Source organism: Hyalella azteca, unplaced genomic scaffold (genome assembly GCF_000764305.2).
Source record: "Hyalella azteca isolate HAZT.00-mixed unplaced genomic scaffold, Hazt_2.0.2 contig4315, whole genome shotgun sequence".
Taxonomy (NCBI): domain Eukaryota; kingdom Metazoa; phylum Arthropoda; class Malacostraca; order Amphipoda; family Hyalellidae; genus Hyalella; species Hyalella azteca.
Genome location: NW_025934535.1, coordinates 89,497 through 112,793, shown reverse-complemented (window position 1 = coordinate 112,793; position 23,297 = coordinate 89,497). Strand labels below are relative to the sequence as shown.

Genomic DNA, 23,297 nt, shown 5'->3' with positions numbered 1-23,297 from the left:
CGGATAATAACTGTAGAAGTTTTCGTATGAGGAGGTCGGTCCCCTTAATTAAAAAGGAGGTTGACTGGAGTTCAAATAGAATAAAATAGAAGTTTCGGCACTAAGGAAATAGGCCCGTGGTCTGCTACCGATTCTTGTAATTTTCGTGACTTGATTTCACAAAGGATCTGGCCTTTCGAACTCGATCTTTCCATAACAGACGGCTGTTTGATATAGCTGCTGGGCTTATTGCATGGCTTGTAAAGTGCTAGGCATATCAAGACTGAACATATGCTCCTGCATAGCCTTGTCCACTCTGTTCCTGAAGGTGTTCATACTCGGAGCGTCAACGATGCTATCAGGGAGGCTGTACTTTATAGCCGTGGTCCCTGGTGTTGGTTCTTGCTTGAATTTGCCCCAAATGAATATTTATTTTATTGACCTGACTTGAGCTGCCGACCACTCTGGAGATTTATTTTTAGATAAGTTTTACAGCAGGAAAGACAACTTTTTTGCGCGATTACCATTAAATCGGCTAAAAACGGACAAAGTAATAATTTTGCATGAATTTAATGATTACTGGTTATATTTTTTCAATCTTATTTGATTTTGAAAGTTACCATGATGCTTTAGAACATATTTGGAATCATTTATTATGTTTTATGTCCAATTAATCTTTAAACACTTGTTTATCGATGCATTGGCCATTGCCTAAAGCAAAAATATTTATCGTGTATTCAGAAGTTAGACAGGACCTTCAGTAATGGTTTGTTTACCTTGTCTCCATAGCAACCATCCTTAAACTTGTTTGGCTGTAAACCCGCAATGTGTAGTCGATTGTAAGCAGAGCAGTTCTAGTTCATTAATGCATAGGTAAACTGTTAGTGTTATAGGACATAGGTTGATACAAATATGATGCTCTTAATGTTTTAATTTGGAGTAATAATTGTTGATAGTATTATCAGTCACAAAAACTCAGTTTTTTGTATGATGAGTTGCTGACACCTATTAGAGTTTAGACAGACTTTGTTTCACACTTTTATTTTGTTAGACAAATGGAAATCGTATAAATTTCTTAGATTAGACTAGAGAGGCATTCTGAGGCAACTTTAGAAGAAATCCCTCTACTCAAAAGATGCAAGTCTTCATTCAAGTTATGGAAATCCAATTATCACAAGTGCTTGTTATATGAACCTGTTGCATTTGGGTGATGTGAGTTACTTTAATTTATTAATCTTTGAACTAGGCAAGAAATGCATTGTAGGTTTGTAGCAGAGAAAAGTTTGATTACTAAGCAAATATCTTTTTGAATGCTAATTAAAATTATCAAATTTCCTTCTGTTCTCAATGTATCCAAAAAATGCAAATTGTAAGGAATCTTCTGTGTTATCATGTTTAGCTATTACCTACAAACACAACAATAAGAGACAGGCTGGGTAAATGGAGACACTGACAGTCCTCCAATATTTCATAGAAATGTAGCAACTAAACTAATTGGAATATTGCCAAACTAAAAATAGTGGCATAAAGTTCAACATTTTTCCTATCTATGTTTCATAAAGTAAATTAAGAAATCATACATGTACTGTAGCTGAGTGTAGTAACTGTACTACCTCTAAAAAATCCTTGAATAAAACATGTGAATGTGAGATTTTGAAAGTGTACCTCTACCAAGGTCTGCAGCAAAAAATATTTGCCTTATTATATGTTTTTACTTAAATAAAAGACTTGAAAGTTGCACACAGGAGTTGGCTTAAAAATGTGATTGACAGAATTTGCATAGCTCATTCCAAAAAAAAATGGTGGCCATTTCTGTACAATGGGGCAATAAGGGACACCCCTAAAAATGCATTTACAGTAGAACCTTGGTTAGCAAAGGCTTCAGTTGACAAAAAATCAATTGACAACATAAAATTTTGATTACATTTACCTTGCTCAAAAAAAAATTAACTTGACAAAATTAATGCTTCATTGGTCATTACAAAATTGTGCATTGAATGTCATAGATAGAATTGTGCACTGGGCAACATAGAATGAAAAGTAATTAACCTAAACTATGATTTATTTCTAAAAAAATTATGGTTGTCACTCAAATATTTCTTTCTGTTTCACATAGGTATGTTTTTTACTATCTTTTTAGCGCATTTTTTGCATTTATGGAAAAAATGGACCATTGTGCTAGACTGCTAGCCACAGGCTGGAATTCTAAGAATGGAAGTTCACTTATAAAAAAGCTTTCCACCCAAGGTGAAAAGCTTTCCTTTGATACAGTGCTCTGCCAGGTGACTAACTATAAATGAAAAGGTGGATCGAAAATGGACAAACTGTTTCAAATTGTATAGTACCTCAGGTTTGTTATAGAATTATTTGGATGTCTCTTGTTTGGTGGATATTTTTCATTTTTATTTTATTTAATGGATTTTTTGAAATATTTCAGGCCTTTTGTTTGTAATGATCAAGTTTAAGTTAAGTATTTAGTAAACCAGCACTGTAGTACATATACCATATTTAGGGGCGGGGCTTATCGGCACAACCAATCACAGCTTGAAAGCATCCCCATCAACCAATCACAGCTTGAAAGCATCCCCATCAACCAATCACAGCTTGAAAGCATCCCCATCAACCAATCACAGCTTGAAAGCATCCCCATCAACCAATCACAGCTTGAAAGCATCCCCATCAACCAATCACAGCTTGAAAGCATCCCCATCAACCAATCACAGCTAGAAAGCAGATAACACTACAATTCCTTTAACCAATCACAGCTGGAAAGCTAAAAGGGGCAAAAATCACAATCCCATCAACCAATCACAGCTGGAATTCTGGAATAGGTTATGTAAATAATTGACTGAAAGTGTAAAGTTCCTGGCCTTTCCAAGCTTTCAGGTCCTGCTTTCCAATATGCTATGTGTACTAGTTAATTTAATATCCCTCTAGAATTCCACACTGGCTAGCCAGTAGCCATGTCCATCCGTTTGTCTGTCTGTCCGTCTGTGACTTCACGTTTTAATCGACAAGAAAATGCGCTCTGTCACTCTTTGGAGTGAATACCTAGTTACATTTTTTTTGTTAGTGTGAATTCACTTGACCCAATGAAAATGGTGCAAAATTAGAAGCCATTCTGTAAGCTTACAGGTACAGAAGAAAAGCTATATGGCTGCTGATATAAAGCTTGCAGCGGACAAGATCATTGTCAATGCTCAATGGCATGTCCATGGATACATTAGTAACAGTACTAATATCACATTAATAATACGGCATTAATTACCATATTCATATGGCAAGTATGGATATGGTAATATCATTTCGATAAAGTAAAAATAAAACAAATAAAAAAAACTTTGAAAAACCACGTTTTCTTTCAAAAACCACCACTAGCTTTTAAATCAGATCACCTTTCAATTATTGTTTTATGTGACATTTTGTGTTTTGTGTCTTGTTTTAGTAAATTGTTTAGAGTTTTCCATGTTTCATGCCTTCCTAAATGTTACCTACCTAGTACCATCAAACGGGTTAATAAGGGATGGTTTTGAGCGTTTTTTGTTAATAACTTCTTACCATGAAACATTTGATAAACGAGTTTGGGCTCATTTTAAAGGTCTTTGCGAGGGCTATCGTATGGCATCTCCAAAAATATTCCATATGCTATTTGTAAGGTGCTAGATGCAATATAAAAGGCTCCTGAATTAATCTGGAAACAAGGTAATAAGGGACACTTGAAATAAAACACAATTTTAAAACATTTGAAGCATGCAGAGTGTACTCCCATACAGGGTTGGCAATGATTAAATCAAAATGATTAAATCATGTGATTAAATCACTTGATTTTTTTATAAAAAATCTTCCTCGCCCTCCTCGCTCTGGCCGCTGTGGCATCTTTCGGCGCTGGCGTAAGTATTTCATATGAAGGTAGATATAGTTCTGCAGTTATTTTTGTTGTTGACACTCATGAAATGTGCAATTGTAATAATAATTAGTTCTATTTGACCATTACTCTAGATTTAGACTCCAGGCGATAAACAAAAACGCAGGCGTTGAAATTTACAGCTGATGGGGAATTTGCCTTTTCATAAGTGTACAGTACTGAATTGTTTCTATCGAATCATTTAATTACAATATGATTTGATGTCGGTAGCAAGCTTGATACATCACGAAACATTGGTCTTGATTATTATCAAGGAATTTGCTCCTTCGTTAAAGTCTGGCGAATCTAGAAATATATAAATGAACTAATGCTATGTTTATTAATTGCAACTTCATTCATCAATTGACAGTGGCAGCCCATGCAATGAAGCCTTGAAGAATTACCGCGTCCAAGAAGAGTACAAGCCTAAGTGCAATAACGACTTAATATTCGGCAAGGCCAGCGAGAAAACTGGTGAGTCCCGCAAGACGTCTTCTCTTGGAGCTTATCGTCATTTCGAAGACGAAAAATTTCCCTGTGCAATCCTTGTTAAGAATTATAAAAATTATAATTTATTTGAAGACGAGAACGAAATCAATCATGTTTTTTCTCTCTAGAATCTCGGTTAATTCGGGTTGAATTTAAAAAAAATCGAATTAGCAAGAAGTACCTATGAACATGTACCTACCATTTCCTTTACGGCCCATATTTATATGAATTCGTGCTCAATTCGAGAAGAGCTAAAGGAAGCAATGGTTCTCATGCATGATGGATCGTTCTAACATTATTATGTTATTCAAATGTAAAAGAAGCGCACTTCTTTTGGCAGTCAAATAAACACCTTATTTAACTTCAACAAAATCTACACTGGGTTTATTTTTAAGAAGCATGTTGCGGGAGAATAGTTTTTCAACGGATTTGCTTGTTGGGCGAGTTTGGTTTATTTTCAGAGGAGGTTGCTACTGAACCGCCCTTTGTATAAACCATCAAAAATACCTACACGCATGTTATTTAAAAAAGCTCAACTTGCAACTCTGTGCTGTAATTTTTTTGTAGCTGTTCTGATGTCTCATCTCTACCGCTATACCAAGACTACATTTTGTGAATAAATTGTAAACACGGGTAATTTTTCTAAGTAATCTGGAAACCGTTCCAGATGAACTTTTCTCCCTACTGGAAAAATCTACTCGTATACCTATTGTTGATGTTTATTGCGTTGTTCCTTAAATAAAAAAGTAACACGCACCGTTTTTCCGCAGCTCCAGAGTGCAAAAAGACTTCTCCGAGGTACAACAGAGACACTTGTGCATCTTTCTCGACCGAGTATCGCAGGTGCTTGATGCGCGAAAACGGTCTGGTGAGTTCGTAATTTCATTATGCAATGCTGTTAATATTCAGTGATTCTATCTGAATCTCTCTATCTAGCGATTCCATTCCCATATTATTTATTAATAGATGTTCTACATGCGAACAACACGACCATACGGGTTGCCATCAGCAGAAATTTGTCCACTGAGCTGGGTGATAAGCACATGAATGTTTTTGTTAATGTGCAACTGATTTAAAAAAATGTATTCAGGAAATTTTTTGAGATCGCTATTTTCCATTATTTTATTTCGACAATTTCGAATGCAACAATATTGCAGTTCGCTTTAAGACATTCCTTCACTCTTCCCAGATATTTTGTTAAAATGAAAGGTGTTTTCTTGCTTCAAGTCCATATCTACTTCCAAGTTGATACTATTGTTCTGGCATAAAAAATTAGCTCTGCAGTTCCGCATTTGCTGCCCTAAATACACCATTCGTTCCACAGTTGGCTCTTCCAACTCACAATTTCAACTTGGCTGCCTTCAAAAAGAAGAAGCTGTGGGGCAACTGTGACAATGACCCTAAATTCGATGCCGCTTTCGTTAAGTGCTATGCTTCTACAATGAAATATTGTGAAGTAAGTGCCGTTGACTTTTTACCAACTCCGGTGTGTCTAGTTTGAGGCGAACGATACTTGAAACAAAACTGTAGTAGTGAAGCGACACAGACTATGAAATCAGGATGAGTAACATAAGGAAATTTGTTCTGCCATCCGTGATGTCTTATCCGTGTTGTATTAATTTATGCAGTCAAAAGTTGTGCAATTTCCAGACGTGAAATGTTGCGAAATAATGATCTCATTCAAGTACCGAATAACTGAAAATTATATAGGTTTCATGAATTAAATTATACCGTGCTTCGGTGTATATAAATAAAACTGCAACCAAAGGCTTATGTCATATTTTCGATCTGACAGTACAACCGGTTGTTCGGTTGCCTTATCGACGCAACTAACTGATTGCCCGGTGCGGCTGACGATGACGGGAAGGCCGAGGCTCCTGCATTGGACTAGTCAATCAGCAGCCTCAAACTGGATGATCAACGACGCATAAACTAATGTTTTGTTTCAGAAGCAATTCGGAAGTGTTCTGAATATAACAGTTATGTTGCGTTTTTGCAGTTTGTTTAAATTTTCGTTTATCTAATAAACAAGTGATGCAATTTTCAACTTTTTCTTACCATTTAGAAGCAATTGTTTAGAATTTTCCATTGTTCGGAATCAACATGAATGAACACCAGTATTAACTTGTCCTTTAAATTGTGGGACCGAATTCGGCGTGCAGAACTAGAGGATGGTTCATTTCCATTTTAAATTTCAGATATATAGAAGCACACAGTCAAATACGTATATGCTAAAAAGTTCCCGGAAGAAGGAAACGATCGACATTGAAAAAATCACTAGCAATCACCAACCGAATAATGAACCCTGTGTCCATGCTTTCATGCAAATCATAGCTGTAGTATGTAGTATGAGCCACAATATACGAGAAAGATGATAGTGTAGTCATCCTTATGTCGAATATTTCATCATTAAAATATCGTCAACAATTTTATTCGGTTTTTGATTGGATTCAACTTTCGTTTAGCTTGAACCCGTCCATACAATGCTTTGACAAGCGTGTCCTCGGCTGCGTCGTGATCTCGCTATATGTTACTATATTATATCCATATTACTACATCATATCCATATTACTACATCATAGGGTAACATATGGGGCAGCGAGCCCACTGCGGGTCATGGGCCCATAGCGGGTTTGTCGCTAAGTATGGCAGATATTGGGCCGTGTTCTCTACCGCCGGTCGACAGTTTCACTGGGATGAAGTGTACGGATTTACGTTTTGCTAAGTGTTTGCGTTATTAAGTTATTTGTGAATAACTGTTTTAAGCCCAGATAACATTTTTTTTGCAGCTAAATAAAACTGTTTTCGATTACTGTAGATGAACATTTTGAAATTACTGTATATTATATTTTGAAAGTAATATTTATAGGGATGATTTTGAGATCAAGTTTAGACTATTAGCTTCTAAAATAAAATGTTGACACGATATAAATTGAAATGATACCTAGTGGGGCTTCGGGCCCACGCGTATCGCGTAGCAAAGCGCCCATGGGGAAGTCTTGTGTTAAACATCATTAGATTTGTCTCAATGACCTTTTCAAATCTATGACTAGCTTTTTGAATTACAAACTACACTTCATATTGCATGATTTTTTGATTTTCCGCCTCAAGGCAGCAGGTTTAGTTTCTAGTTATGCGTATTTATGACCCCTTATCGAGTTATTGACTCTTGCCTTGTCAAAAGTTGATTTCAGTCAACACCAATGAGCCAAAAGTTGATGAGTTTTTATGGTGTTGGTTGAAATTATGATTAGATACGAATTCTATGCACATAATATCTGGATTATAGACGAAACTGGAACGAAGTTTTTTCTGATCAACTAAATACATATATTTTTTTCTAGTCAAGGATACATTTTTTCATGTCAAGGACAAATTTTTAAATTTTTTCTCGCATGGATACATTTTTCAAGTCAAGGATATATATTTTATATCAATGAAATATTTTTTTCACGTCAGTGATAGATTTTTTAAGCCATGAGTATATTTTTTCAAGTTTAGGATTTGATTTATTTTGAGTTGTTAATAAATGAATGAATGCCATATTTTTTATTACATTTTTCTTATTTTTAACTGTAAAGTGTTGTTTTATCATTTTTAAACGAAAAATATGCAGTTGTGGTAAAGGAACCAAGGGTGGGCGCCTTGCCCAAGCCCATGGGCCCATTGCCCCAGGGGTGGGGCAATGGGCCCATTTTGACACTTTTTACAAAATAGTGTTTCATTAAAAATTGAATAATTCTATAGGCGTCTAATTCACATCATACATTCCTCATTAGTTGTACCTTTAAACGAAACAAAGAACCACCTCGTATCAATTAAAACTTCATCAAAAATTTAGTTAAAAAAAGGGGGGGGGCGCTGCCTCATGTTGCCCTATACATATTACTACATCATATTCATATTACTACATCATATCCATATTACTACATCATATCCATATCACTACATCCTATCCATATTACTACATCATATCCATATTACTACATCATATTCATATTACTACATCATATCCATATTAATATGTCATATCCATGTGTAACCGTAAACACCGCCGCAAAGTTGAAGTAATTTAGGGTATCGTACCGACTTGGTGGAGAATTTCGTACTGATTCTAAACACAAGGGCTTAAGAGTCGCCCTTTGGTCCGGTTCTAAATTCCCTTGCGTTGGAGAGAGGAGGAATAAACACAAGGAACTTTTCGTAGTATACTGGTGATCTTCAGGTAATTTAAAAGATTTTTCATATAAGGACGCACAATTTATTATTCGTCTTAGTCCTTATTATTCGTCTTAGTCCAATACTTCACGGAAAAAGGATTGCAACTTCAGGGGTACAAACAGCAACGAGAAACTAGAGTATGAGCCCTAATACACAACTGAGAGTAACAAAAATGGACGGAAAATGGCGCGGGAACTAGCCTCACCAAGATGCCAACAACCAGCCGCAGAGAGTAGGGGTACGGGCCCTAATACACCGCCACGAATGATAAAAATGGACAGCAAACGGTACGGGAACTAGCCGTGCCCAGATGCCAACAACCAGCCGCAGAGAGTTGGGGTACGGGCCCTAATACACCGCCAAGAATGACAAAAGTGGACAGCAAATGGTACGGGAACTGGCCGCACCGAAATGCCAGAAAAACATATTACTACATCATGTCCAAATTTCGACATCATATCCACATTACTACATCATATCCATATTACTATATCATATCCATCTCGTCAGGTAAACTCAATAAGGTTGTCTCATGGTGGCAAGCCATCTCGCGCAAGACAGCCACAATTCAATATGTATAATGCATTTAAATTTAACAATTTAAATTTTGGGGTTCTCATACTATGAGAGGGTTCTCATACTCAGAGGGTTCTCATACTATTGGGGTTCTCATACATAAAATAGATCATAGTAAATTTCGGCAACCTTACTCGTCAACATTGCAATTCTAAAAATTATTTGCCCAATTTTCAACACTATTACACACTAGTTTCCGAAATAACTACAACGAATTGAAACGAATTTCACTTTAACCCTTACTTGAAAAAGATCCAAGTTTTTCATATGCTTTTGTTTTGTTTGTTGCTGATGATCTGATTTTATATTGTTAACATGATATAATTTGATCAAATTATAAATTTGATTTGTTTTCAATAACTAATTTTAACCCTGCTCTACGATTTTTCTTAATTCCGACGACTGAGAATAACATGATATGTCAAAATAACAATAACACAACATAACGTTTTTGGAGAAGCGCTTGAACTATGAAATTTGCATCAGAATTAGGCTTCAAACTGGCACGCAAAGTTTCTAAAATATACAATAGATGTCCATGATAGTATATTAGAAATAGGTAAGCGCAGTGTATACCTCATTTGTAAGCGCAGTATACCTCATTAGTAAGCGCAGTATACCTCATTAGTATGCGCAGTATACCTCATTAGTAAGCGCAGTATACCTCATTAGCAAGCGCAGGATACCTCATTAGTAAGCGCAGTATACCTCATTAGTATGCGCAGTATATCTCATTAGTAAGCACAGTATACCTCATTAGTAAGCGGAGTGTTCCTCATTAGTAAGCACAGTATACCTCCATTAGTAAGCGCAGTATGCCTCATTAGTAAGCGCAGTGTACCCCATTAGTAAGCGCAGTTTACCTCAGAGAGCGCCGCATACCTCATTAGTAAGCGCAGTATACCTCATTAGTAAGCGCAGTATACCTCAGAAAGCGCTGCATACCTCATTAGTAAACGCAGTATACCTCATTAGTAAGCGCAGCGTACCTCATTAGTAAGCGCAGTATACCTCAATGGCTGGTGTGTGCCAGAAAGCAGACCCGAATATTTTTAAATAATTTCAAAGACTAGATGTTATTTATTTACACCGCTGGACAACAAGAAGATGACAAGCTGATGACTCTAACTTTAGACCTCCGTACGAATACCACTAACTCTGTACATTGTATGATTCACTAATGTTATCATCTTCTCGCTTCGAGTGGCAACCTGTAATATTGGCCAAATGTCATCTTTCACTGTCTCTAGTTGTTTTAAATTGATGACCAGCAACACCTGTGTTTAGTTATCACGTGCAGAAAATGTAATCTATTTGTGAGCTTAATACAACTAAACAAATGTCAGGAACATTAGCAGCAATGAAAAATGAGATCCTACACCTGCAACGACATTTGAAGGATGATTTTTATCTGAACTCTTTGGAGAATACAAACACAATGGCCAACGGATGATGCCAATAACATCATTTGCTCGTGGACACAAAACTGAGGAATAAACATCAAAATATATTAGCGCGATGTCTCACTATTTATTTCATCATTTTATTTGAATGATGATTTTTGCTAATGGTGCAGCGCACGCTAGGACAGGGCCTCTTCGCGAGCTGTACATCCAGGCTATGTACGTGTCAGGCTGTACATTCAGACTATGTACGTAGAAGATCTTAATTTTCTCAGTTTTAAGCTAATCAATTTATGCATACCTGCTCTTAAATTTAACCAAACAATATTGTTCTAAAGTATTCAACTCAAAAAATGAGCGATATTAATTTTTGATGAAACCAAACGGATGGCGCGATGTGATTGCTTATTAATCACATCTTCGTTAGAGTGAAGATTAAATCATAAAAGTTGTATGATTCGAAGTTATTTTTGAGAACTGGAAAGGTTGAGGTCGATTTTCAAATTTTCATTGACCAAGAGGCAAAATCGAAATTAGAGGCATTGCATTAAACGAAGGCAAAATCGAAAAAATTATCACGAGCTAAAAATCACTGTTGAGAAGTTAGGTATTTATATACAAAATTTCGTTCATATCTATTCAGTAGTTCAGAAGAAATTTTTTGATCGCTGCAAATTTAAGCTCCTATGGCTGTTTAAATCACGAATGAAAGAAAACTCGCGAACGAAGGCAATATGGGAAAAATTTTTACAAACTAAACATCACCGTTAGGTCCTGATGAATAACGTGAAACAAGTTTCATCGAGCTGCGTTCATTAGTTTGGGAGATATTCATTGAGCATTGAATTTGGGAACCGGCCGCGAGCCCGGCCGTAAAATTGTGCGAGGCTTAATTAAAACGGAGGTTGACTGGAGTTCAAATAGAATAGAAGTTTCGGCACTAAGGAAATAGGCCCGTTGTCTGCTACCGATTCTTGTACTTTTCGTGACTTGATTTCACAAGGGATCTGGCCTTTTGAACTCGATCTTTCCATAACTGACGGTTGATTGAGATAGCTGCTGGACTTATTGCAAGGCTCGTAAGGTGCTAGGCATATCAAGACTGAACATATGCTCTTGCATAGCTTTGTCTACTCTGTTCCTGAAGGTGTTCATGCTCGAAGCGTCAACGATGCTATCAGGGAGGCTGTAGTTTATAGCCGTTGCCCCTGGTGTTGGTTCTTGTTTGAATTTGCCCCAAATGAATATTTATTTTATTGACCTGACTTGAGCTGCCGACCACTCTGGAGATTTATTTTCAGATAATTTTTACAGAAGGAAAGACAACTTTTTTTGCGCGATTACCATTAAATCGGCTAAAAACGGACAAAGTAATAATTTTGCATGAATTTAATGATTACTGGTTATATTTTTTCAATCTTATTTGATTTTGAAAGTTACCATGATGCTTTAGAACATATTTGGAATCATTTATTATGTTTTATGTCCAATTAATCTTTAAACACTTGTTTATCGATGCATTGGCCATTGCCAAAAGCAAAAATATTTATCGCGTATTCAGAAGTTAGACAGGACCTTCAGTAATGGTTTGTTTACCTTGTCTCCATAGCAACCATCCTTAAACTTGTTTGGCTGTAAACCCGCAATGTGTAGTCGATTGTAGATTTGTAGGCAGGTGAGTTCTAGTTCATTAATGATAAACTGTTATAGGACATAGGTTGTTACAAATATGATGCTCTTATTGTTTTAATTTGGAGTAATAATTGTTGATAGTATTATCAGTCACAAAAACTCAGTTTTTTGTATCCATGACACTTATTAGACATTTAGAAGTCTGTATTCAGACAGACTATGTTTCACACTTTTATTTTGTTAGACAAATGAAAATCATATAAATTTCTTAGATTCGACTAGAGAGGCATTCTGAGGCAACTTTAGAAGAAATCCCTCTACTCAAAAGATGCAAGTCTTTATTTAAGTTATGCCATGGATGGTAATTGGTAGTCCAATCATCACAAGTGCTTATTATATGAACCTGTTGCATTTGAGTGATCACACTGATCAGTGATGTGAGTTACTTTAATTTATTAATCTTTGAACTAGGCAAGAAATGCATTGTAGGTTTGTAGCAGAGAAAAGTTTGATTACTAAGCAAATATCTTTTTGAATGCTAATTAAAATTATCAAATTTCCTTCTGTTCTCAATGTATCCAAAAAATGCAAATTGTAAGGAATCTTCTGTGATATCTGGTTTAGCTATTATCAACAAACATGACAACAAGAGAGGGGCTGGGTAAATGGAGACAGTCCTCCAATATTTCATAGAAATGTTGTAGCAACTAAACTAATTGGAATATTGCAAAACTAAAAATAGTGGCATAAAGTTTGACATTTTTCCTATCTATGTATCATAAAGCAAATTAAGAAATCATACATGTACTACCTCTAAAAAATCCCTGAATTAGGCTGAATAAAAAATGTGAATGTGAGATTTTGAAAGTATACCTCTATCAAGGTCTGCAGCAAATAAAATATTTGCCGTATTATATGTTTTTACTTAAATAAAAGACTTAAAAGTTGAACATAGGAGTTGGCTTAAAAATGTGATTGATAGAATTTGCATAGCTCATTCCAAAAAAAATGGTAGCCATTTCTGTACAATGGGGCAATAAGGGACAACCCTAAAAATGCTTTTACAGTAGAACCTTGGTTAGAAAAGGCTCCAGTTGACAAAAAATCAATTGACAACAAAAAATTTTGATTTCATTTACCTGGCTCAAAAAAAATTAACTTAACAAAATTAATGCTTCATTGGTCATTACAAAATTGTGCATTGAATGTCATATATGGAATTGTGCACTGGCCAACATAGAATGAAAAGTAATTAACCTAAACTATGATTTATTTGAAAAAAATTATGGTTGTTACTCAAATATTCCTTTCTGTTTCACATAGGTATGTTTTTTTACTATCTTTTTAGGGCATTTTTGCATTTATGGAAAAAATGCACCATTGTGCTAGCCATGTCCTTCTGTTTGTCTGTCTGTCCGTCCATGACTTCACGTTTTCATTGATGAGAAAATGCGCTCTATGTCACTCTTTGGAGTGAATACCAAGTTAAATTTTTTTGTTATGGTGAATTCACTTGACTTAATGAAAATGATGCAAAATTACAAGCCATTCTGTAAGCTTATAGGTACAGAAGAACAGCTATATGGCTGCTTATATAAAGCTTGCAGCGGACAAGATCATTGTGAATGCTCAATGGCATGTCCATGGATACAGTACTAACATTACATTAATAATATGGTAATGTATGGATATGGTAATATCATCGATAAAGGAAAAATAAAACAAATGAACTTTTAAAAACCACGTTTTCTTAACGGAAAAACAAAACATTAACTCTTACATAACATTAAAGTTATGTAGAATGTTATGTAATGCTATATAAAAGTTAATGTTTTTCTTTTTGTCCATTAAGAAAATGTGGTTTTTAAAAGTTTTTTTATTTGTTTTATTTTATTGTTTTTAGTTTTGTAACCACCAGAAAAACATGGTTTTAAAAAGGTTTTTATATTTATTTATTTTCTACTTTTTAGTTTAAAAAATTTAGCAATTCAAATCATTTTCCAGGGTTGGCAACTCTGGATGTTCGACAAAAAAAAAAATACAATTCCCAACCGTGAATTTTTAGGTTTTTTTATTTTTTCCATTTTTTTAAAACTTATTACTTCTGATGACCAAATCTTAAATTGTTAGGCAGCATAAGCATGCATGCCAAATTTTAAGTTTCTAGGATCTTCAGAAGTGCTCTAAAATAAGGTTTGAATTTTTTATGACAGACAGACACAAAGGTGATTACAGACAGACACAAAATGAAGATAAGAAAAACGTGGTAACAAGTAAAAATCACAGAAAATGTCATTTATTCCACATCTACATCATCTACAAAGGAAGAGGAGGTCTTCAGAGTACTGTACACTCTTCATGCTTGTACAGTACTCTTCATGGACGAGTACCCTCTGCATGCTTCAAACATTTTAAAATTAAGGTTTATTTCAAGTTTACCAAGAGCTTATCACTCAGGCCACCAATTGTGCTGAACTGAAACCACTGCTAGTTTTTGATTCAGATCACCTTTCAATTATTGTTGTATGTGACATTTTGTGTTTTGTGTCTTGTTTTAGTAAATTGTTTAGAGTTTTCCATGTTTCATGCCTTTTTAAATGTTACCTACCTAGTACCATCAAACAGGTTAATAAGGGATGGTTTTGAGCGTTTTTTGTTAATAACTTCTTACCATGAAACATTTCATAAACGAGTTTGGGCTTATTTTAAAGGTCTTTGCGAGGGCTATTGTATGGCATCTCCAAAAATATTCCATATGCTATTTGTAAGGTGCTAGATGCAATATAAAAGGCTCCTGAATTAATCTAGAAAAAAGGTAATAAGCGACACTTGAAATAAAACACAATTTTAAAACGTTTGAAGCATGCAGAGTGTACTCATCTATTACTAACAGTACTCTGAAGTCCTCCTCTTCCTTTGTAGATGATATAAATGGAGAATAAATGACATTTCCTGTGATTTTACTTTATTGATTTTACTGTGATTTTTATCTTTATTGATATGATATTACCTTATCCATACATTATTGTAGGTATTATTAATGTGATATTACTGTATCCATGGACATGCCATTGAGCATTGACAATGACCTTGTCCACTGCAAGCTTCATATCAGCAGCCATGTAGCATTCTTCTAAATCTGTAAGCTTACAGGATGGCTTGTAACTTCACACAATTTTTATTGAGTCAAGTGATTTCACTATAACATAAATGATTGATAAAAAAAACATACCTGAAACAGAAAGGAATATTTTAGTGAGAACCATCATATTTTTTGGAGAAATAAATAATTGTTTAGGTTATTCACTTTTCATTCTTTGTTGCCCAGTGCTCAATTCTATCTATGACATTCTATGCACAATTTTGTGATGACTGATGCAGTAATTTTTTGTTAAGTGAAATTTTTTTTACTGAGCAAGGCAAATGTAATCAAAAATTTTTTGTTGTTAATTGATTTTTTCATTAACTGGAGCCTTTCCTAACCAAGGTTCTACGGTAAATGCAATTTTAGTGGTGTCCCTTATTACCCCGGGGGATGTCCCCTATTACACCGTTTTGCAAAAATGGCTGCCATTTTTTCTTGGAATGAGATATGCAAATTCTGTCAATCACGTTTTCAAGCCAACACCAGTATGCAACTTTTATGTAAGTAAAATTTTTCAATATGACAAATATTTTTTCTGCTGCAGACAGCAGAGGTAGTTTTCCAAAATTTCACTTTTCACACTTTGTTACAGGGATTTTTTAGAGGTAATAAATGTATGATATCTCAACTTGCTTTATGCTGCTTAGATAGTAAAAATGTTGAACTTTACGCCACTATTTTTAGTTTTGCAATATTTTGATTAGTTTAGCTGCTACAACATTTCTACAATATGTTGGACTGTCCCTTATTACCCTGCCTGTCCATTATTACCCCATTTGAAGGTACTCCTTCTGTCCTTCTGACCACATTCAGCATTTGTTTCCATGTCCAGCTACAGTCTTGATGATTTAAACTGCCAAAATAGTTTAAATTAATGTTAGACATAAAGTTTATGTAGGGCTAACATAAAATAGTTCTAAAAATTGGCAAAGCTCATTTCCCTAGCAATTATAACAAAAATTGCTAAAACAATGCCTGAGAATTTAGGTAGATAAAAATTTCAAAACTCTCTAAATGTTTTATGACATGAAAGAGATATCTGGCGGTAAATGTTTTGATTTCATGTCATTGTGATAGCTCCCAAATGACTTTAAGGCAAAGTTACAGGACCAAGTGACTTTTATAAAAAATTTTAATGTGTGGGCTCCTTCTACAACTCAAATAGGCATAGGTTGTTTTTAAAGGCCAGCACTACACTGGTAGCTTTTTATCAGTGAAAAACAAACAAGCAAAACTCTAAATATTTTAGAATAAACTTGCTGAATTTTCCCTATCCATTGACTATTGCCATGCACAATTTGTCCTATCCTTGTCCTTTGCCTTATATCTATAGGAAATGGAGGAGTTTCATTAAATTTCACTTGCATTATTTGTTTAAAAACCATCCATGAAACTATTGTTTTTCCTATTATTTCCTGGAAAATTTGATCAAAATTTTAATTAGTACCGTAAAATGGGGTAACTTAGACCACTTTTTTTTATAAATGATGCCATTTTTTTACTAGCTAAATTAAACTTTAACTTAAACTTAAACTAAACCCCCATTTGCAAACTATGATTAAAGGCCAGCACTACACTGGTAGCTTTTTATCAGTGAAAAATAAACAAGCAAAACTCTAAATATTTTAAAATAAACTTGCTGAATTTTTCCATTTTTCCAGTGATGTGCATTGCACATCACTGGTACAAAATCATTTACTACAATTTACAAATCATTGGCCAGAGGGTTGGGCTACAAGAGCAGGATATTTCTACCTAGACAACTTGCATGCTGCATAAGCTCCTCTAAAATTCTAGTTCTTTAGATAAAACTATACAGAAGTTTACAGTAAATTTATTCAAAATATTTCAAGTAGTCTCTAGTATTGAAGAACATTTGGTTGACATAACAAAAGTTTAAAAGAGTTAGTAGGATTCTAAAATAGTCTCAGAAATGTCCATTATATTGAGCAAATTGTGAAATGTAGTAAGGCTTATATATATGTAGCTTTTGGATAGAAGATTTTTCATGAAGAAGAAATTCTAATCTTCCTTGTTATTTCAGAAAACATCTTGAAGATGGAGCTGATTGAAAATTAATTCCAATTATACTTCAAGCAGTTCAAGGTAGTTAGTTATACAAGCTATTGAGGAAAGGTCTTCAAGAACTTAGGATTTGATTGCTATTAACATAACATAGTGATGTCGGCGTTGCAGTGTAGGCCTGATGTGGCCTGTTGCCGATGTGATAATGTCGCCTATTCCCTGGATGTGATAATCTCTAAATAATTTTCAATCTTAATGTCACTTGATATGAATGAGTTGATAAAATTAGCAGGGATCACTGAAAAATGATACTTGAGTCTTAAAATTAGCCTTTGGAAATACCTGCACTTGAAAGTCACTAGTGTGCCATCAATGGGACATGAGTCATAGATTATAGAATATAGATTACAGCAATATGTTATAAACATAAATGAATATATTCATAGTAAAAGTATCAATAGGGTTCAGTTGTGTTAGAGTTAAGACAAAAGAATTGTAAAGCTTCCTTATAGCTGCATCTTGGTGCAGTGGCAATTTATGTGTAGGTAATTAATTTTTTTGTGCAGCAAGAATATTGATAAAAAGTCATAAATATGAATTTGGAATGTCTTTTAAATATTAATTTACTAGTATTATATTATGATTAACATATTTAATTATAAATAACATAAACCCATGCTTGAAAAATTTCCATTACTATATTCACCTTAAAGGGAAATAATTGATTATCTTCCTAATTTCTCCTCATGTTGTAGTGCTTATTCTATCATTGTTATTTTCAAGAGTGCACCTAGAAATTTCTAGCCTTGCAACTTTTCCATGACCATCACTACAAAATTTCTAGCATTATTTTAGCAATTATTTTTTATCTAATATCATCTCAGTTGCGCCTTTGTACACAAAAACTTGAAAATTGTCCTTCTTTAGAATCATTCTTTTGCCATCATTGGTTATTTCGTTCATCATTGATTGATTATTATTTTGTTCTTACACACTGGAACTCTGTTCAAGTAACGAAAAAATTGTTACATGAATGTGTTCCCTACATCTAAAATTGTCAGTTTTTCTGATGTTTTCATTAAATTGTTGAGTCAGATTATACCAATAAGTATCTAGGATGGCCAGAACATTTGAAACTGTCCAACATAAAGAAACGGTTCACTTTGGCAATTTGAAATTGGTACTAACTGAATGAAGAATAATATTTGAATTGAATTAAGTTCCTTCCAGATTTTGCATATATCAAACAAGTATGATACTGTGAATTTTCCTCCCTGAATTTGTTGAACCTCAAAAAATGATTAAATTATTTGTAGGTAAACCTAAATTATTTAAGCATTGTAATTGACCTGAAAAATTGTTTCTCTTTTCCTGCCCAATCTATGCATTATTATAACATTTTTTTTCTTTTGAGAAGTATTTATATTTGATCAGATCAATTGAAATGGTTTTGGTGTTCCAGGTTTTAGATCATGGCTGATGATGACGACGACCACTCCAGGCCGACGTCTCACAGCAGCTCTGGTAGACGGCGTTGGGAAATGCACTCTAAGGAGTCTTTTGAGACAACCTTGGCCGTTGAAACCCCATCTCCAGCTCCGAGAAACATTAGGAATGTACTTAGTGCAAAGAACTCATCTAGTGAACTACCTCTAGCCGCTTATGGTAATAAAATGGTAGGAGCGGCTGATAACAAGTCACGTGTTAAGTCAGCCGCTCGCAAGAACAGCGCCCTGAGCCGTGAAACCAGCGCAGAAATACGACACGCGCAGAAAATGGCTGAAGGCAGACGAGCTCGTGGAGCTAGTGCTAATAATGACGCTAAGATTTTCAAAGAGAATAAATCTACCAAACCGGGTAAAGTGCCAGCACCCACAACAAGGAGCTCTTCAAGGAATTCTAAGCATTTGTCATCAGAAGATGTCTCCAGTTCCGATATGGCACGGCCTGATGAACTGTTAACCAAACCCCCCAAACATGACAACATCCTGGCTGATGCTCTCGCGGCTAAACATTTCTCTATTCTGAGTGCTGCTAATATGACTAAACGTTCCCGCCCGTCCTCGCAAGAAACAGCCTACACTGAAGACAGCGTTTCGCGGGAAGAAGGCTACGAAACTGATGATCATAAGTTCCGTAGAGTGAAGCACGTTACTAGCCATGAAAAGGAAGAGGGTAAAACTCACGAGACGTACACTCAGGCTAGCGCTCCCCCTCTTGAAAAAATACCTAACAATAAGCACAGTAATACTTCTCGGAAAAATAGTAGTAGAGACATTTTCTCTAAAACCCCGACGAAATCTTCCTCGAGTTCTCCGTCCAGCAGCGAAACCAAGAAAAAACGACGAAAATCTAGAAAAAGAGACAGTGTGAGACCTGTTCCTGATTCGTACATCAGTGAGCAGCTGCAGAAACTCAGGGATGATATTGTCGATTCCAGTTCTGAAATCCGACACCAGGTGTGCGATAACGGACAATTTGGGGCAGAAAACCCCAGCCTATTGCCGCTGCCGAGCTTAGTCCTTCCTAATACACGCGCTGAAAAAGACTTGGGGGATAATCAAAAATTTGAATCAACTGTGCGTGCAATTTACTGCGAAAAAGTTCGCGGGTTTGCCCTCGCCAAGGACTGGCAGAGGTATGCTGCAGAAGCAGGTCTTACTGTGGAAAGCGGCCACTGTGAACGCTTACACCCAAATTGGCCCTCAAGTCGCGCCAGCTTAGCAGCGAGGCTTCAGACCAGCTTCCGTACTTTCTCTGTTTTCTCGCAAGGTCTCCTAGCGGGAGTGAGCTTGGCGCACTGCGTCCTGGTAAGATTACAATGCTCCGACCGAAAACTACGGAACAAATGTTGTGTACGCTTGTTAAGTCTTTTATCTAATGTCATATGTCAACCAATTTAATCTTGATGTCATAAGTCATGCAGTTTAATCTTGATGTCATATGTCGACCAATTTAATCTTGATGTCATATGTCGACCAATTTAATCTTGATGTCATATGTCAACCAGTTTAATCTTGATGTCATATCTCAACCATTCATGAAAGAATTTATATTGCAATAAACATTATTTTTTTCAATTCTATATTAATCTACCGCCTCTGTTTTTACCGTGCATTCATGTTTTCTGACGTCTAAGTTGCATTTTTAATGCCATAAATGCAGGTTCATTAATAGTACAGGTATTCCTATGTATTGCAGGTATTCCTAATCGCTGAGTCATGGCAGGACGTTACGTCGGCATTACTACCTCGTCTCACGCACGTCTTTTATTCGCTCATCGTCTTCCTAACTCTCATTTGCTTCGTAGCTTCGTGTGACCGGTAAGCGTGTTACCTCTGCCCTCCACTGGCGTGTCATGAGATTTGTGTGGTGAAACTTTTCATAATATTTTTTATCTTTGTCTGCATTCGAGGTCGCTTTGTTGAATTGCCTTTATCCATAACTACCAGCCTTGTGAAGACGGTTAGTTATTATTTCGCTAAAGTATTCACCGTCGTGTTTACCTCAGAGGCGACCTGTGCAGCGGGTCCGGCAGCCTGATTAAGCAGCACGGCGTTCATGTGCCATGGAGCGCCGCCCTGTACCTCACATCGCTAAGTGTCACGCTGGCCACCACTCGGGCTTCAGCGCTGCTGGTTCACCGCCATGCCCCACTGCCCGACGTTCACCAGGCGGGGGGTGTAGGCTGGTACGGCTGGATGTGCCTCGCCCGCACCATAGCCAACATCCTGGCATGGCTGGCCGTGGTGCCAGATCCTCACTCCGACGCGCTCGCGGCCAAACTCAATCATTGCATCGGAGGTCGCGACGCGCCAGATCGCCACTCATAGTTGCGCATGTAATAAATTTTGCCGAATTTATTTCCATGGATTTATAAAACTGTGCATTCTATCATATTCCTTTCGAAATAATCGCACATACCTTGCCAATAAAACTAGAGACTTGGATCTAATTAAATTTATGTTATTTATTAGGTATTTTCCTGAACATCCGCGATGAGAAAAATCATAGCAAATCTCTTTATTTCGAATTATACCACCCTCGACTGAATATCTTGAAGCCAAATCGTCTTGTTTCTAAAAATTTTTTGTTCTCTTGGAAGCATATACGTAACTTCATTTTCAGTACTCAGGACACTTCTGCGTAAGTCGCCTGTGTTATTTTAAAAATTTATCCTCATATGCGCAAAAGCTTATTTGACCTCTCTGTTGTTGAATACTTCTAAGCCCTTTGTTATTTGCTTCTGCTCTTTATTTATTCAGCGATGTGTTTATTCTGTCTTGTTTATTTTTATTACACTTGGCAATAAAAAGTCCATCTATTATATGTTCTCTTCAATTACCTCCATCTGGCAATATTTCTAGCAAACACCTGTGAACTAACAGTGTAGAATAATTAAGATATTTAACTCTTTTATCACGAAATGATCTATTTTTATTGCATATTTCTACAACTTCAAGAAATTCTAACAACTTGATTGCATTAATCTTCAAAACTTTTTGATTTTGAAACTTTTGAAGGATCTCCTCGGGTCGTCCGTCTAAGATTAGCGATGCCTTTAAGTGAGTATATTAATTCTTTTGAATTCTGTTAGCAATTGTCCCTTACGGTGTGATTAATGGTGCTTTTATTTTCGGTTGAAGTCATTTTTTTATTTTTTTTCCTATTCCGTTCTTTGATAAGATTTTTGTATTATTCCAGTAATTAGCATACGAGTGTTATGAACGATCGCTAACTCGAGGAATTTATATTTTTCCAAGTAAAATTTTCTCTTCTGATATCTGTTGAGGCACGAAGATATGCTGCACAAAGACTTAACGACGATGACCCTCAAAGGCGAAAGTTTTGCGCAACTTTTGCAATGGCCGACCTTGCCTGAGGGACCAGCCGCTATTACACCTATCAAGCATTTGATCTTTAGAAAGTTGTTCAGTGTTCTTATAACATTTCTTAAGTGTTCTTCATCCTATTCTTAAGTGAGTGACAAGAGATAGTTACCGCAATAGTTACCGCCTGCGTAGTGCAGTTCCGATAACTCGTCAAGTTTTGATATGAGGAAAACCGATCATTGCAATCGTGCTTTTTTATATCTTGTATCGAAGTAATCTTTGCAAGGTTCTTCGAGCCGGAAAATTAACGTTTTTTTTATATATTTAGCTGGGCATCTTCAGCTCTTTTTTTAATAATGACAAAGGAAACCGGGAAAGAGCTGTGCAAAAAATCCTTTCAGAAGCATGCAAATACTTCTTCGTGAATTGATAGCACTAATTAGCTACGCTGGAAGTTCTTCAAAGCTTGAGTTGTTAGCTGAGCAACATATCAGCGTGCGGGAACTCTCCCTTCCAAACACTGAATGGTTAAAATTATTGTACAATTAATTATTTACTCTGCTTCGTGATATACTTGAATAATTTAAGTAAGATCCAAATTATGTTCGTTTACGTTGTCGTCTACGCTTTGCGTTGTCGTACACTTGATTGAGGCGTGAATAATTAAACACGACATAAGATTTAGATAATTATTTTGTCTAACCAAAGTTCGTTCAAAATGCTTTACAATCGATTTTAATGCATCAGTAGTCAAAATTTGTAAGGCTGACATCAGTGTGAGTAATACTATGAAAGAATTATTCCAAAATCATGACTTTACAGAATGTTATAATATAGAGTTCTTACTAACCTACAATATTCCCGATTTATTTAATCCATCGAGGTAAGTAAAATGTTCGACACCAATTTCGAAGCATTAAATCGCTCCAAACTCATTTCCTGACCAGATTTGTACAACTGTTTACAATAACACGCACTTGGGTCAACACCCTGGATCGTGTCGAGTCTACCTTCATATAATGGAATTTAGGTTCTGACTTGCATTCTAATGTTTAGATGTGGGCGTCCTCAACCTCCTGACTTTCCCTTTA

The 23,297-nt window shown here is 35.8% G+C and overlaps 1 protein-coding gene across 2 annotated transcripts; it reads left to right on the top strand.

Annotated features, from left to right (window-relative positions):
- The first annotated feature begins 12,192 nt into the window (after positions 1-12,192).
- Positions 12,193-21,683, top strand: LOC108678091. Of its 2 annotated transcripts, XM_018166434.1 has the most exons (5): positions 12,193-12,247; positions 17,394-17,455; positions 18,837-20,184; positions 20,576-20,697; positions 20,886-21,683. In XM_018166434.1, exons 3-5 carry the CDS (start codon positions 18,847-18,849, stop codon positions 21,205-21,207), a joined length of 1,782 nt encoding a protein of 593 aa, XP_018021923.1. In that variant the 5' UTR covers positions 12,193-12,247; positions 17,394-17,455; positions 18,837-18,846; the 3' UTR covers positions 21,208-21,683. The 2 variants fall into 2 exon arrangements, with proteins under 2 accessions (XP_018021923.1, XP_018021924.1); XM_018166435.2 differs by lacking the exon at positions 12,193-12,247 and having other exon boundaries at positions 17,159-17,455.
- The last annotated feature ends 1,614 nt before the right edge of the window (positions 21,684-23,297 follow it).

What these genes read in the sequence shown, in the direction of transcription:
- LOC108678091 (XM_018166434.1), top strand. Translation starts at nt 18,847, where the DNA reads ATGGCTGATGATGACGACGACCACTCCAGGCCGACGTCTCACAGCAGC. An exon ending in GCTTGGCGCACTGCGTCCTG is followed by an intron (nt 20,185 to 20,575) that starts GTAAGATTACAA and finishes TATGTATTGCAG; the next exon opens with GTATTCCTAATCGCTGAGTC. An exon ending in TTCGTAGCTTCGTGTGACCG is followed by an intron (nt 20,698 to 20,885) that starts GTAAGCGTGTTA and finishes TGTTTACCTCAG; the next exon opens with AGGCGACCTGTGCAGCGGGT.